This window comes from Ursus americanus, chromosome 22, assembly GCF_024610735.1.
Source record: "Ursus americanus isolate L20-20 chromosome 22, mUrsAme1.1.p, whole genome shotgun sequence".
Lineage (NCBI taxonomy): Eukaryota > Metazoa > Chordata > Mammalia > Carnivora > Ursidae > Ursus > Ursus americanus.
Genome location: NC_142148.1, coordinates 53,142,848 through 53,158,719, shown reverse-complemented (window position 1 = coordinate 53,158,719; position 15,872 = coordinate 53,142,848). Strand labels below are relative to the sequence as shown.

The 15,872-nt window shown below is 44.3% G+C and overlaps 1 protein-coding gene across 1 annotated transcript in view; it reads left to right on the top strand.

The window, feature by feature from the left end:
• The window catches only part of LOC148108189 (focal adhesion kinase 1-like), a 67,477-nt gene extending 52,347 nt beyond the window's left edge, over positions 1–15,130 (top strand). The window contains exons 4-5 of the mRNA XM_087853873.1: positions 4,705–4,931; positions 14,960–15,130. Of these exons, the coding sequence (XP_087709999.1) occupies positions 4,737–4,931; positions 14,960–15,130 (366 nt within the window). The 5' untranslated portion in view covers positions 4,705–4,736. The remainder of the gene's footprint in view (positions 1–4,704; positions 4,932–14,959) is intronic.
• The last annotated feature ends 742 nt before the right edge of the window (positions 15,131–15,872 follow it).

The window sequence follows — 15,872 nt, the reverse complement described above, 5'->3', positions numbered from 1 at the left end:
AGAAGAAGGCAAGTGCTGTTCAAACCACTTTTGTCAAGTCATCGTAGGCCCCACGCTCCTGTGCAAAGCGAGAACCACCTGTGCTTCCTTTAGTTGGGATCCATGCGATATTAGTTATCTTTGCTGATAACAAGTCATCCCAACACTTAGTGGCTTAAAATGACAAGAATTATTTTGTTCCAATCTGTTGTCTGGACAGGGCTCCAGAGGGACAGCTGTTTCCATGTGGCGGGAGCTCAGGAGGCACAGCGGGCAGCCAGAGGGCCCACTCGGAGGCTGGCTCTGCCACGGGCCTCGGAACTCGATGCTGCCTGTCAGCGGGCAGCTCAGCTCAGGCTTTGGTTCTTGGAGCTCAGTTCTCGGGCTTCTTGCGCTTCTGGGTAGCATGTGGTTGGGTTTCATGAGCGAGCAGCCCAAGAGAACCAAGGGAACCTAGTTTGCCTCTTAATACCTGGCGCGGGATGTTTCTTAGGTGAGTCAGGAGCCCCCCCAGATGTGAGGGGAAGGAACGTGGCCTCCACCTGTGGAAGAGAGAGGCAGAGTCACACTGGAGCAGGAGGCACTTTCACAGCGACTTTTGGAAAATACAGGCCGTCACGTATTGATATAACATTAAATATTTAAGTAACGTTAGCTCTTTGTTAAGTAAAATCAATATAGGAAATTTAGTGTATTCAGATTAGACTCTTGATGAGAAGAGAAACCCAAATCTTGTATGAAAGAACAACATTTGGGAGAGGAAAGATTTTACAGCAGTCTAGTTTGTTTAAGGATTTACTGTAACTAGGGTCATCACCAACTTCTTAAAAACTCTCCAAACTTGTTTATGTCTGAAGTTTTTAAAATTGAGCTGTATCAGTTTGCATTCTTTGCTCCTTCTCTCATGTTCTGGCAGACATCTCAAGTTTTATTAAAGGGCTGGCATATTTCAAGGAGAATCAGTTTGCTGTCTTGGTGGGATCTTGGTGTGTTATAGTGAGTATCATCTAGGGAACTCTGGGAGTATTTTGCTTCCTCTCTTGCATCTGTGCTATTTTATGGAGTATTTATATCAGACTGTGGGGTGAGGCTCAGCTTGAACTCCAAGGTTTGTCAGCACCTTGTTTCCTCACACCCTGACTTGGGACTGCCCTACTTCTTTCAAGAGCAGATAAGGTGTCTATCTCCTGTGTTCAAGGGAGAGCCGAGGCTCCGATAGTCAGCAGCGAGATTAGCATTCCGTTTTAGGAAGCCCTGCCCTGCACCCCCCTCCCCCACCCTCCCCGCAGTGCTGCCTGGGGCAGTGTGCTGAGTGTCAGAGCTCTGATGCCTGAGCAGGTCTCAACTATGGAATGAGAAGTCCCAAGCGAGGCTTTTTGCTACACTTCCCCATTATCAGCATCCCCCAGCAGAGTGGTACATCTGTTATAACTGGTGAACCTACATGGACACATCAGTTATCGCCGAAGTCCACGGTTTACTGTAGGGTCACTCTTGTGGTGTACGTTCTGCGGGTTTGCACAGATATATAATGACATGTATCCTCATTATACTGTCCTACATAATCTTTTTGCTGCCCGAAAAGTCCTTTTTGCTCCACTTTTTCATCCTTGCCCCCCCCAAACTCTGCATCCACTGAAATTTTTACTGTCTCTGTGGGTTTGCCATTCCTAGAATGTCATGTATTTGGAATCATATAGTGTGATCGGCTTCTCTCACTTAGTAATACGCATTGAAGGTTCCTCCAAGTCTTTTCATGGTTTGGTAGCTCATTGCTTTTTAGCACTAAATATTCCACTGCCTGGATAGACCACAGTGTTTTTTATCCTTTCACCTGCTGTAGGGTGTCTTCGTGGCTCCCGTGCTCTGACAGTGTGACGAAGACTGCCGCAAACAGAGACCTCTGTCTGAGTGTTTAACCACCCTTGCCTTCCTCTGACGGATCCCTCTTGGTCATGATACATTATGAAATATTGCGTGATGACATTTGCTGATTTTTTTTTTTTTTTAAGATTTTTGCACCTGTGTTTATAAGAAAGATTGATTTGTACCCTTTCTCATATTGTCCTTGACTGGTTTTGTATCAGTGTTTTGCTGGTTTCATAAGATAAGTTGGGAAATGTTCCCTATTTGTTCAGTGGAAGAATTTCTGTAAGATTAATATTATTCTTCCTGAAATTATTGGAAGAATTCAGATATTCCTTTGTGGGAAGAATTTTAATTGCAGATTGACCATTTTTAACGGAATAGGTCTATTTAAATAGGCTTTATATTTATGGTTTTGGTTTCGTACAGCAGCAGTTTCTAATGGCTTGGGCTTAAGTTGTACTTTGCAAAGAATTGTGTATGCCCCATCTCAGGGTACCTGGGTGGCTCCGTCGGTTAGGTGTCCGCCTTCGGCTTTGGTCCTGATCCCAGGGTCCTGAGATCAAGCCCCAAGCTAGGCTTCCTGCTCACTGGGGAGCCTCCTCCTCCTTCTCCCTCTCCCTCTGCCCCTCTGCCAGCTTTTGTGCTCTCTCTTTCTCTGTTAAATAAATAAATAAAATCTTTTAAAAAAGAATTGTGTATGCATCTCAACTTTTATGTTCATTGACATAGTCATGATATTCTCTTAATAATATCTGATATTCTATCATTACTTCCTATTATTAACATTCTGTTATCTGTTCTGCTTCATTCTTGCTGTCATTAGTTTTCGCCTTATCTTTTTTTTCCTTGATTAGTCTTGCTAGAGGTCTATCAGTTGCATTATTCTTGTTAAAAAAAAAAACCAAACCTTGATTTTGTTCAACTTCCAAATTGTACTGCGAAATATGGATATTTAGATGATTAATTTCCAATCTTCATTTCTAATACATGCATTTAAGAGTATTGATCTTAGGGACGCCAGGCTGACTCAGTAGGTGGAACGTGCAACACTTGATCTCAGGGTTGTAAGTTCAAGCCCCAGGCTGGGTGTAGAGATGACTTAAAAATGAAGTCTTTAAAAAAAATAATAAAAGCGTAGATTTTATTCTAATCACAGCTCTGTCTGCATGTAGTATTGATCTTTCTTTTTAATTGTATTGTTGAATTGAGAATACTTTGAGTTTCTTTTTGGCTAATGGGTTACTTGAAATATGTTGCTTAATTTCCAAACGGTGATTTTTTTCCAGACAGTTGGTGATTTTTTAATTATTTTGTTGTTGTCCAGCTTTAATGCTAGAGACAGAATATACTTTTAATAATTTTAGTCCTTTGATATTTATTGAATCTTGCTCTTTCACCCGCCACGTGGTCAATTTTAGTGACTGCCTCCTGTGCGTAGTTAGTGGGTACTTCTCTTGCGGAGGTGAATTGCGCTTGGGTGTAGTGCTTTCTGTTGGTTAGATTGAGTTTGTCTGTCATGCTGTTCCCGTTTTGTCTGCTGGGCCCAGGTGGACTCCTAGTCTCTTCTGCCTGTCTTCAGCTTCACTGAGCTTCTAATGGCTCCCTTTGGGCTTGGTTTCAGGATTGGTAACTATCTTAAAGGGACAACTAGCGGAGTGTGTGGCTCAGTTCTCCACCCTGTCCTGCTCACCAGAGTCCTAGGGTCCCCATGCTCATAACTTGGTCTCTCACTGCCAAAAGCTCAGCCGGTTTCTCTCTCATTGGTGGCTTTTTCTTGGATCTTCAGGCTCTTGAAGGCCCAGAATTGGCAAATGCCCTTTGGGAAGAGGCAGCTGTTGTTCAGTGTCTCTTCATGTCTCCACCTATGTCCCCTGCTGTCCTGGTTGCCTCACAACATCTTGGACTCCAAACGTTGGTCTGGTTTTTTTGGTTTTTTTTTTTAAAGATTTTTATTTATTCGACAGAGATAGAGACAGCCAGCGAGAGAGGGAACACAAGCAGGGGGAGTGGGAGAGGAAGAAGCAGGCTCATAGCAGAAGGGCCTGATGTCAGGCTCGATCCCACAACGCCGGGATCACGCCCTGAGCCGAAGGCAGACGCTTAGCTGCTGTGCCACCCAGGCGCCCCGTTGGTCTGGTTTTTAACCTGACTTTTCTCAGTGGGAGTGTTCATGTTCGCCAAGCTATTGCCCCACATTCAAATGGAAGTCTTCCTATCACACCGACAGACCAGACAGTGGTTGGTTTGTGCTTTCTGGTTTCGTTTTATTTTCAGTTGTGACTTGTCTGACTCTCCTCCTGCTGAGGGACTGGATAAGTGGGAGGACTTGGTTTTAACTCTGGGGTTTTTGTCACCAGTGCCTAGTATGTGTCATGACCACTCATTGCATTTTTATTGTATGAAGAAAGAACTTGCATCTCATGTATAGGTTTTCAGAAGTAGTCAGCAAAATTAACATATTTGGCTTTCCTGTGAGGTTTTCCCACAGATTTAAAGGCTATGATTTTAAAAGGGTGGACGGTGAGGTGACATTGTTCATAGATAACATGGTGAATTTTTGACAGAGCTAAAATAGGACTCCTGGTCTTTTAATTTGTTAAGAAAATTTAACAAATATTTGTTATGCTATCGTGAATTCGGTAGTGCTCCGGGTGCAGGAGAGTACAGCGATTATCTTGGTCAGTCAGGTCTCTGCTCTCCCGATGCTCACCTTCTGCATATGACATGACCACAGGGGAAGAACATAGAGCAGTGTTGTTAATATAAGGATCAGTATATCATGTTTTAATAGATTTTAACCACATTTTAATAGATTTCAAATATGGTACACTGACAGCTTTTTTTTCCCCCTTCTAGAGTATGACAGATACATAGCATCTAGCAAAATAATGGCAGCTGCTTACCTTGACCCAAACTTGAATCACACACCAAATTCGAGTACCAAAACTCACCTGGGTACCGGAGTGGAACGTTCCCCTGGGGCAATGGAGCGAGTGTTGAAGGTCTTTCATTATTTTGAAAACAGCAGTGAGCCAGCCACTTGGGCCAGTATGATCAGGCATGGAGATGCTACCGATGTCAGGGTAAGTGCATTTTCCTGGGAGAGACCCTTCATGGACATTAAAGTTACATGGGCCTAGGTTAATGGCACACACCAAAAAAGATAAAAATTTTTATTGCCATATTACAGTGATGTTAACTTTTTCTTTATATTATTTATTCACTTAATATGTGACTGACAGAATTTTAATTGTAAAATATCTTAGGAAAATAATAACTGAATCATGTTATTCATATAATGCTATTGATGTTTTTCTCTCCTTTTTTTTTTTTTTTAAACTTCTTAGGACATAAGAGAACAAAGCAATTAAAACAACCTCTAATACTTAGGAAATAAATTATTTTCTATAAAGTGAATTTTGAAGGTATCTGCATGACTCCAGATAGGATAGGTTCTTCAAAAACTGATTGGTTCCACACACCAGACATTTGTCAAGGTTCTGGGGATATAAAGGGTCCCTGCTCATACAGCTTACTGTCTACTGTGGTGGGGAGGAGACACCCATGGCCTTAGTTGCAGTGCAGAGTGTGCTTCCCAAGGCAATCCTGGTGGCGAGGTTGCCTGTGTGAGTAATGTTGAGTGTAGGTGGTAGCCTGTGGGCGGTCAGTGAGCATCGTGGCCAAGAGAGGTGAGAGGCGCTTCGTGGGCCAAGATTGCTGAGAGTGGGGGATGAGAGGGTAGCGGTGTGGTTTCAGAAAACTGAGTTCAGGACGCCAGTTTTCAGCAGGTGTTTACTTTGGCCAGGTGTTACAGAGAAACTGCTCCTTCCTTCCCTCTGCCTACTCCGTGTTCATCTCTAAGGAGGACAGTGTCCAATGCCAGGATGAACAGATACATCTTTTTTCCCCCCTTTCTTTTTATACTAATGAAGCTATTTAATCTGCTGCTCTTAAACTTATATGCCTTAAGTACTTTTAAGCAAATTAAAGGGATTGACAGAATTTAGATTGAAGGGCACAGTATTACATTGAAGTTCTATGTAATTTCCATTACCTCTATAATATTGCAGTACTCACTGTTCAGATGGATTATTCAAAGGTGAATAATTCATTCAGGGTTTAAATATGTACTAACATCTACTTGCGGTATAATTGAAATATAGTAGTCTCTTGTTTTAAAAAGCTTCAACTTTTTATGAAGCTTGATGGCTTTTTCTAGCTTTCCCATAGTTTTATTTTATATTTAATTTTATAAACAGAGTCACTTGGTAGAAAGGCCAGCAGCCAGTGTTCTACCTTAATGTTAACTGGAAGATTCATATTGGAGAGAAACCTTGCAAATGTAGAGCTTACGGGAAGGCTCTTAGTATATGTTCTAGTCTTTGTGAATTTCAGTTACAGTGAATGAGGAAGTCTCTTAAAGCACTGCATTAGCCTTAATAAACTTCCGAGTATTTGTACAGGAGGGGAGCCCTTTCAGAGATGTGAATTTGACAAGACATTTAGCAAACATTCAAGATTGATTATAACTGAAAATGCACCGTGGAAAGGCTCCGCGACAAAGGTGTTTTGGTATCAAATTTACTATACACAAGAGGATCCATATCAAGGAGAAAACCAATGATCCCTGGGCACATGTCAAGCCTTTAGCCAATGTTACAAACTTACCAGATGAAAACATTTATATTGTGAAGAAGAACTTAAACCAGATTCACATTCCTAAGTTATGAGAACATATTTGTCGGACTTTTATGAAGATCAGTATGAGCAAATCCATGTGCCTGAGAACCAGGTGGTTTTACTTCATAGTAATTGATAAATGTTTGAAATTAAATAAGTCCCATCAGTTGATGATTTTCACCTTGAGGCAAAGAACTCTGAGTTGGCATTGGTTCACCACAGCTTTTCCTGTGATGGAAGGTGGGCGTTATTCATCACTCACATTCATTTAATGCTATAACATTTGAAAATGCAGTAGTTTAATTCTAAAGTAATGGATTTGCACAACTGAACAGAAGAGTACTGAAGCACATGTCCATGCAGTCTTTCTCCCCAAGAAGCACCACACAAGGAACACTACAGATAAAGGAACCGGCATATATCGTTAGGGGTACAGTGGAAGGAACGTGGCAGCATTTGAGGCCCAGTGACCTCCGGCAGAAATGGGGTGGGGGGCTGAGTTCAGAGTGGAAGCATAGGCACTTGGTAGAAAGCAACAGACCATTTAATAATGGTAGCAAAGAGGAAGCCAGGCCGCCCAGTTTCTGAAAAGAGATCACTTACTGTTATCCAAAGTAACTGAATATTAGAAAACAACCCAAAGGAGCTGAATAATTCGATTCAGACCCCACCCTGCTGCACTGCCTGCTCCGGTCGCCGTGTGCAGCAGGTGGACACTCGGGCGTAGCCAGTCTCAGCCGATGTCTTGTAAGTGTAAAAATACAAGGTTTTGAAGACTTAGTGTGAAAAAAGAAGGTAAAATATCTCATTAATAACCTGTTTTGATTGCCTGTTGAAAAGATCATGTTCTTGACATATAGTAGGTGAAATAAAATGTTATTAAAATGGAATTCACCCATTTCTATTTATTTATTTATTTTTAGAAATTTTAAAGGAACATGTACAGCTTGCATTTTCATTTCTGCTAGACAGTTGTGCTCAGTAGAAAGTAATTTGCTTGACTCAAGAACCAGCACCTTTGGAGATGTTGAGAAAATATCTGGATTCTTGTTGTAATTCATTATAGAGGTTTTATTTCTCATGCTGCAGTTAGTAATTTTACTCCTTTTACAGATATGTGCTACTTTAATTAATTTAAATGTTTGGTTGTTGAAAGGATTCCTAGGACTCCACCATTTATAGGCAAAGCGTACAAAGCAGTGTCTCAGGTGCAGGCCTCATGGCCTCGGACACTCGGAGGCCATCCCTGGCCCACGTGGCCACCTGTGTAGGAGGAGGCCCAGCACCTTCTTCGGGCGGGGGGGGGGGGGTCTGTGAGATGGGCACGTAAGCACGTTCTGTCTACGTCATCTGCCTCAACCTGACTGGTGTGGCTGCCCAGATGCGACCAAAATCAGGTGCGAGTCATAACGCCGGTCATGATTCCTGCCAAGTGCTGGCAGACTGGTGCATCCTGCCCCTAAATAAGCAGCAGCCCACGGAGGCAGACATCACCTACCTCGGCCATAGCGTTGGCCCCGGGTCAGTAGCAGGCCCCAGGCAGCTCCGGAGCTCAGATTGGGGTTAACTCATGCTGGACTATATTGAATTAGAATGGTCATCTAGAAACATTGTAGTGGTACTTCAGAATAATAAGGGTGTATAGAAAATTCCAGATTCTACCAGAGGAATCCCCTACTTGGGAAACAGAATGACATTTACTTTTCATCAGCAATGCTGGATGCAGGACAACACTGGAACAGCATCTTCTCAGGGCTCAGGAAAGTAAGTTGTACCGCAGAAGTCTTCCAGACAGACTACCAATCATGAAGACTGGGAATGAAGATGTCTTTAGAGAAATAAGGGTGTAGACCGTTAATCCCACAGGCTGTCTTTAAGAAAACAGGAGACATAATAGAACAGATCCGTGAACCCAGAAAGAAGTGCTGTAGGGATGCAGGCGGCCACAGGTCACCACCGTGCTGTGGTCTCCGTGCAGCCCCCGTGCACCTCTCCTCCATCTTCTTGGTCTCTTCAAGCTGTGACCACCGTTTAATCCAGCTCTGCCTTTTCCACACCTGCCCTCATTCTGACTGGTCTCCCTCTGAACTTGGGACCTGTGTGCCGCCCAGCTGCATCTGCCCCTCTCCTCCGTCTCTACGCTTCTGACTCTGAAAGGACTGTGTGTCAGTCTGAGGGCTTCCCTTCTTTCAGACACTTAGAATCATCTGTTCCTCCTCCTTTGCTTACGTCCTACACCCAGTACGTTAGACGGTCCTGCCACACGGTCACCAGATGCACCTAGAATCCTCCCACTTCATCTGACCCCTACTGCGACACCTTCTTCGAGCCACATGGTCTCCTGACATCCCGCTGTCCCCCTGGAACCCCTGAGTCTGTTCACAGCCCAGCAACCAGGTGACCCTATGAAAACGATAGCCAGAGCGTGTCACTCCTCAACTCAGAACCTTCCTGTGGCTTCCTGTCTCATGTAGGGTGAACGTTCAGGTCCTTCAGAAGCCCCTGACTCTCCTCTCCCTGTCACGCCCCATGACCTTCTCTCCTCCAGCTCGCTCCCTTTGACTTTCAGCTTCCTGCGCTGTTTCTCTAACATGCCAGTCTTGTAATCAGTCATTTGCTCAAAACCTCCAGCAACTCCCCATTTCTCTCAGAGGAAAGCCAGATTCCTTCAGCAGCCTACGAGGACCTACAGGATCTGGCTCTTTGTGGCCTGTTCTTATTTCCAGTGACTGCCCTCGTTCCCTCGGCCTCCCAGCCCCGGAGAGCTCCCTCTCTGCCACCTTTTCTATTGCCCGTCACCCCATTTGGATGGTGATTGGTCCTTGCTGAGATTGTCTTGTTTCTTGATTGGTTTGCTCTTTTATTCTCTGCTTTCTTCCCTAGACCATAAGCTCTGTGACAGCAGGGGCCTTTCTGCCTCCTGGTATTGTCCCCGGCATCTTCAGCAGGGCCTAGCAGGCACACAGACTGGTGCTTGACAGAGCCCCATTGGAGTAACTACACGAATCCTAGATGAAATGGAGTACTTCTGACAGAAATGTAAATTAGGAACATTGGTTGCAGAAGTAGAAAGTAGTAGACTGATGACCGTAAAAGAAATTGAATTGATAATCAGAGATTACACCTATTGAAAACCATACCTGTCCTTACTGATAACTTCTGTTAGACCTTCATTCCTACCTTGTTACTATTTTCCTTAAATCACAGGGTCTAGAATAATCCATTTTCTACCCAGACACCAAATCTGGGCAAATACCATATAATGCTGCTAAAGATTAAGTTGCAGTTGAGTTGTTGGACAATATTCTTGTCACCTTCAAAGTTATCTTCAAGTTTAACAGGCCCAGTGCCCTTTCCTGACTACGTAGTACACTGCGAGGTTTCAGTGCTCGTCGTGAGCCTCTAGAGGAAGGTGATGTAATTACCTGAACCTGCAAGAGGAAGTGAACACAAGAAATTCAGTCCTGTAGTTTGCTAAAAGGTGAATGGAGTTGGTTGGATTAGGACTAACTATTGTAACCAAGCTGGTAGTAGGAAGAATAACAGTAGAGAGAAGCATTCTGACCAATTTAAAACCGGCTTGCTGACCAGAGTGGGCAGACACGTGAACAGTGTGGGATTCTCTGAGTTTGTGGGAGTTAGGAGCTCTGTGAACAGTGCTGTGCTAAGAATGGCTAGTGGCTGTAGGGGAAGGCAGCCAGCGGGCAGTTTTCCCTGAGTTCAGCCCAGAGGGCTGCCTGGGGAACTCCGTGTGTGGTAGTCCCGTGGTCTCCAGTGTTCACTGCTAGGTGGTGTCACAGATGCCTTATGTGTGTCTCAGACGTAAACTTCTTCTGTCTGATAGAGGATCGGGTGAATGCGCATTTAAAAGCTCGAACACTGATTATGGTTTTTCAGATAACTTTGGTGCAGGAAAGGACTACAGAGATTTTAGTTAAATTATTCCTTTAATGGAGGGAGAGTATCGTCCAGGAAGAAACTAGAAAGAAAATCCTTAAGGAAAAAAACAGACTCAAAAGCAGTGTTAAGAAGAATATGGGACAGTAAGAGCATGAGAAAGAATTCTCTTATCACTAGATGCTTAGAGGTGGCGATTGTGGTAGGGAGAAGAATGGCCCTTAAAGACGTCCACATCCTAATCTAGAACCTGTGTATATGTGACCTTCCATGGCAGAAGGGACTTTGAAGATGTTACCGAGATGAAGAGGACCTTGAGATGGGGGAGATGAGGAGCCGCAGACCTTTTCTGGCTGTGGTCCGAGGGAGGGGACTGCGGATGAAGGGTTGGCTGCAGTGCAGACGCACAGAGGGGCCTCTAGCAGCTGGAGAAAGCCAGCCGAGATCTTCCAGAAAGCAGCACATCCCTTCCAACACCTGGATTTTAGCCCAGTGAGACCCATTTCAGATTTGGGATCTTCCAGAACGGAGAAGTATACGTTTGTGTTCTTTTAAGCCCCTCCGTGTGTGGTTATTGGTTACAGCAGCAGTAGGGAGCAGATAGACACAGGCGTGCTTTGTCTTGGCCGAGTTGGGGCCGACTTCTGCGTGAGTGCTGAGCCGACAGAAGGGCTGCACTCATGTTGGAGAGCAGGGTGTGGATCTCCACGCCTTCTTTGTGGTACAGAAAGACCTGCACAGGAGGAGCCGAGGACAGTAACAGCTGTCAGTTTCCTTACTGTGAGGAGCATCTGAAAGAGAGACGCAGAAAAATAACGGCTGGATGTTGTAACAAACAGATCAGTAGTGATGAGTGCACTTGTAACTCCTGGGGGGAAGTAGAGACACGAGCACTGTTCACAACACAGTGTGTGGTTTTAGATCTCTCTCAGAATAAAGACATCTTGCAAATCACTGTGAGAAGACAGCTAGACACAGCAAGTATCTCTTGTTATCTTGTTGCCACCTTCCCCACAGACTGTTCATGCTCACCTCTCTCCTTCTAGATTAAGGCTTTGGAGGCTAAGGGTGCTGTCTTACCACCAGATGTAGGCTAGATGCAAATGACCAAAAGAGTGAGTGAACATTCAAGAGTGGATGAACATGAAGGAATGGTTTGCAGGATTTCTTTCTACCAGTGGAAAGGTCATTATTTCTTTCTAGAGCATAGTCTGAAAGATAAGTGACCAAGTGGAACCAAGCAGAATCATAAAAAGAACTTTTAGAAATGAAAGTACAGTGTCATCTCACTAGTATATAATGAGGGAAATGTAAATTATAATAATGAAATGCCCCCCCTTCTATGGTCCGTCACATCGATAAACACTTTAAGATTAATTTTACCCAGCATTGGCATGAGGTGAAGGACAGTCTCTAACATTGTGTGCCAAGTATAATTGGTATAGTTTCCCTGGTGGCCATACTTCCAAAACGTCACATTTTAAAGTAGCTTTTGACCCAGTGCGTCTGTTTCTAAGCAGTGCTGCTGCATGTGTACGATGCCAGCTAGAAGCTCGTTCATAGCAGAATTGCGTGCATCTCCACTTCCCTTTCTCCACTAGAGCAAGGAAGCTGACAAGAAAATAACTGTCCACCCGTAGTAGAATGGCTCTGAGGCTACGTGCTATGTTCCTGATAAGATGGAAGCCTCGTGTACACACTGGCTAGTGTCTTTTCATCCTCAAGAAGAATTCTTTTCCTGCGAATATCTCATGTGAAAATTAATCAGGAAAATTATATATTTCCAAATTCTGGGATATGATACAGATGAGTAAAGGGATAGTTCAGAGTAGCAAAGTGTAGGTTTATATACTGTAGGGTAGGATTGTCCTGGGACATCAAACCAGGATGAGAAATTTAAATGTAATTCAGCTGCCGTTAGTGGCAAATTATAAAGCCTTGTCCTGTTATCTCCCTAGAGATCTTTTTCTGAATGTACGTCTTCCAGAAATAATACATGCATACTTTTCCATATGGTAGTAATGTTGGGTTTGGGGTTTTTTTTTTTTTTTTTGAGTGTGCATTCCTTACTAAATACCTAGTCCTCAAAGTTATTTTTCAGTTATGCAGAACCAACTATTTGGTTCTCAAAATTATTTAAGTTACTGAGTGTATGTACTGAGCTTCAAATATAGAAGTCCTGTGTATTCATAATCTTGGCCACCATTCAAACTGAGTCAGCAGTGAGATATTCAGGAGTTCTAGAGAAACAGGACAGAACACAGTATGGAAGCATAAAGAAAAAGCAAAACGTGAAATAAAGGGAAATGTCTGTGTGTTTATTGCTTTTAATTTTTTAGTGGAAAGTGAAAGTTGCTACCTTGTTTAATGAGGAGGTCCTGCAGGATGGGAACTCTTTGTTCAACAGAACCCAACCTGAGGTCACACTGGGTGTCTTCAGGTGGCGTGATCAAGTGAATGGACTAAAACTGTATCTATCCCATAAAACTCCAGATTGGGAGCCTGTCTTTCCCCTGGGCTCCGCAGCTCTGGACTAAGCGTCCGTACACTTGCCTCTCTGCAGGTAGGCATCTGTGTGCCCATTCCTTGAGAGGTCATGAAGATAACCTTTGCTAGGGGTCATCAGGGAGGGCATCCAGAAAGGGTGGGATTTCCCTCAGACTGTGGATGGTACATCAACAGTAAGAAACCGTTTGTCCCCGAAGGATAGACCTGCTGAGACAGAGGGTTGGGGACAGATGTGAACATCAACTTCGGCCCTAACAGCAGAGAGGCAGCTCTGGAGTCTGTGCTAGCAGGGAGCTGCTGTGGAGTAAAGAGATGTGCTAAAACCCGAGCTTCAGTGAGGGCCACCGGTGTCGGTGTGCTCTCGGTAGTGAATTGGTAGAGCTGGGACAGGAAGACAAAGCGCTTTCGTGGGAATTCGAAAGCGGTGCCAGTGCCTGTCCTGTGCAGCTCAGGGATTTGTGTTGTTGGCAAGGAGAAGCTGCAGAAGTTGCCGCTGAAAGAATTACTCGAAATGGCTGTCTCTTCCCCCTAGGCAGATCCCCTGCCCCAGAGCACAAGAGGTGAAGACTAGGGGGCGGGCTGGGTTTCGGCTCCCGCTGCCCCGTGGCTGGGTGCCCTTGGGTAGACACAACCTGCAGCGTCTTTCGTGGTGGCCTGACAGAAATTCTGGGCCTTGAATCAAAAGCCAGGAAGGACATTTATGCTTACTTCAGTTTCACCCAGACATCTGTAGGCTGCACACATCCTTCCTGTCCCACAGAGAGCTCATCTGCCTTTGACTCCTCCAGCCTGTCCTTTGTCCGTGCTTTCTCCCCGATGATGTCACTCTCCCGTGCTTGATACACAACCTTCTCCTGGGATCCAGTAGTCTGAAGGGGAGGCTGACCACGGGCAGGTGATGATGCCTTTAGTGTGGACACACTGGGTCCTTGACAGGTTTTGCATATATAGGACACGTTACTTATCTTTTCTCATGAGTAGGGATAGGAACATTCTTATTATCAACAGCATCATGCCCTAATATAGACATATTTAGTATACGTAGGAACTTTTTAAGATGTGCCTTATATTACAAGTAATATGATGCTTTCAGTTAATTGCTAATTTAAAAAAACAGTGATTTTCTTTAGCAGTCATTTGCATGTTAATAGCAGCCTCATTAAAAATTATGAATGGCCTGAAGTGTTGAGAAGAGTGCAGTGGTTATCATGAGCACACCTTCACGTAAGGGAGCGGATGGTCTCTGCTGTATTCCCATGTGAGTCTTCCATATGTGCTGCCCATTTACATCCCTGTACGCACGAGACCTCCACAACCGTGAGAGCACAGGTCAAGACTCGGGGTTACGGCTTCCTTGCCCTCGTCCCAGGATAAGCTTCATCTTTGCGAGGCAGCCTTCCCTGCCGCCTTCAACTCTGAACTCATGGGCACGTGTGTCAGGAGCATTAGGTTTGGGGACTATTTTAGATTGCTGCATTGTAAGCGACAGAGAGCTCATAGTAGATTGGGTAGGCCTAGCTTCCAGTAACTTCTCCTACATCATCGATACTATCAGAAGCGTGGCCTTCATTGTATGTTTCTAACTGTGTTTCTTAAGAAATGACATGAAGTTGTAGCCTGGTCTAAACCAGTATGCTGTCCTGGGTTCAGAAAGTGGGACCCCCTCCTTAGGTCTAGTTCTCAGCACGTGACCTCCAGGGGGCGGCCGGAATGCTTGGTCAGGTTTTGGGGGTGCCGCAGAGGTAGAGCTGCAGAAATGCATGTTACGTTTCCGTGCCTCGGTTATCACTAATGAAAAGGGAAGAGCCTCTTGTGTTTTATTCAGAACTCTTCCTTGTTCATAAAAATACTATTTGAGAAAAAAGATTCCTGAGAAAAATGAAGTAATTTATTTAACTTGATACTCTTTTTACCAAAGATTTCTGCTAACTAACTAAAAGAAATGCACATTGCATTAATTTTTAGCATACAGTTGTTTTTTTTCTGTTTGTTTATAACAGTCATTTTTGTGGGGGGTATGTTTTAGGGCATCATTCAGAAGATAGTGGACAGTCACAAAGTAAAGCACGTGGCCTGCTATGGATTTCGCCTCAGTCACCTGCGGTCAGAGGAGGTTCACTGGCTCCATTTGGATATAGGTGTCTCCAATGTGAGGGAGAAGTATGAACTTGCACACCCACCAGAGGAGTGGAAGTAAGATTACATACCTACTTTGGTGTGACTCACACTTGATTTGTTTGCATATTAAATCACACACAAGAGGATGAACGTCTTTGCTTAATTTTCTTACTGATTGTAATTACGACTCCTGTGTAAATACAATTGGCTGGTAATGATTAACCAGTGATCTCTTCTAGACTTCTGTTCCGTCTGTCTTTGTGGCACCACCGACTCTGGACTGCCTGAGCTTCTCAGGGGTTCTGTGGTGATGGCCTTTGGCTAGTCACACTTCTCTTGTCAGGACTCCTTTGTTTCAGCCTCGGCTCGAAGAGCTCAATTCCTCATTCTTTTCCTATCTGGCCTGTTAGCATTCTTTTGTGCAGCAGGACTTCCTGAGCCCTGAGGAGACCACATCTAATTATCTCATGAACGGGCAGCACGGCTGGCGAGCCCGGTACGCTCCGGCTCGCCTGAGAGGACTGGGTGTGTACTTGACGTTCACGTGCTACAATTAAATGAGGTAGTGACTCGTCCTGACCTTAGTGAGACTGCTGTGACTGAAAGTGAATTAAAAGGATTCTCTACAATTGTCCTTTCTCTGGTTCTCTCCAAAAAATAATAATTTTTTCCACTGTTAAGCAGAGCAACACGTTAGCCGGAAACCATATGTGTAAAACACTAGAGTGTGAGAGGAGGTGAGCCCCGTGCGCAGGCACCCTTGTTTTTGTAGACACAGTCACAGAGACAAAGGTGGTTGTGGATTGGGGACGGTACTCAGT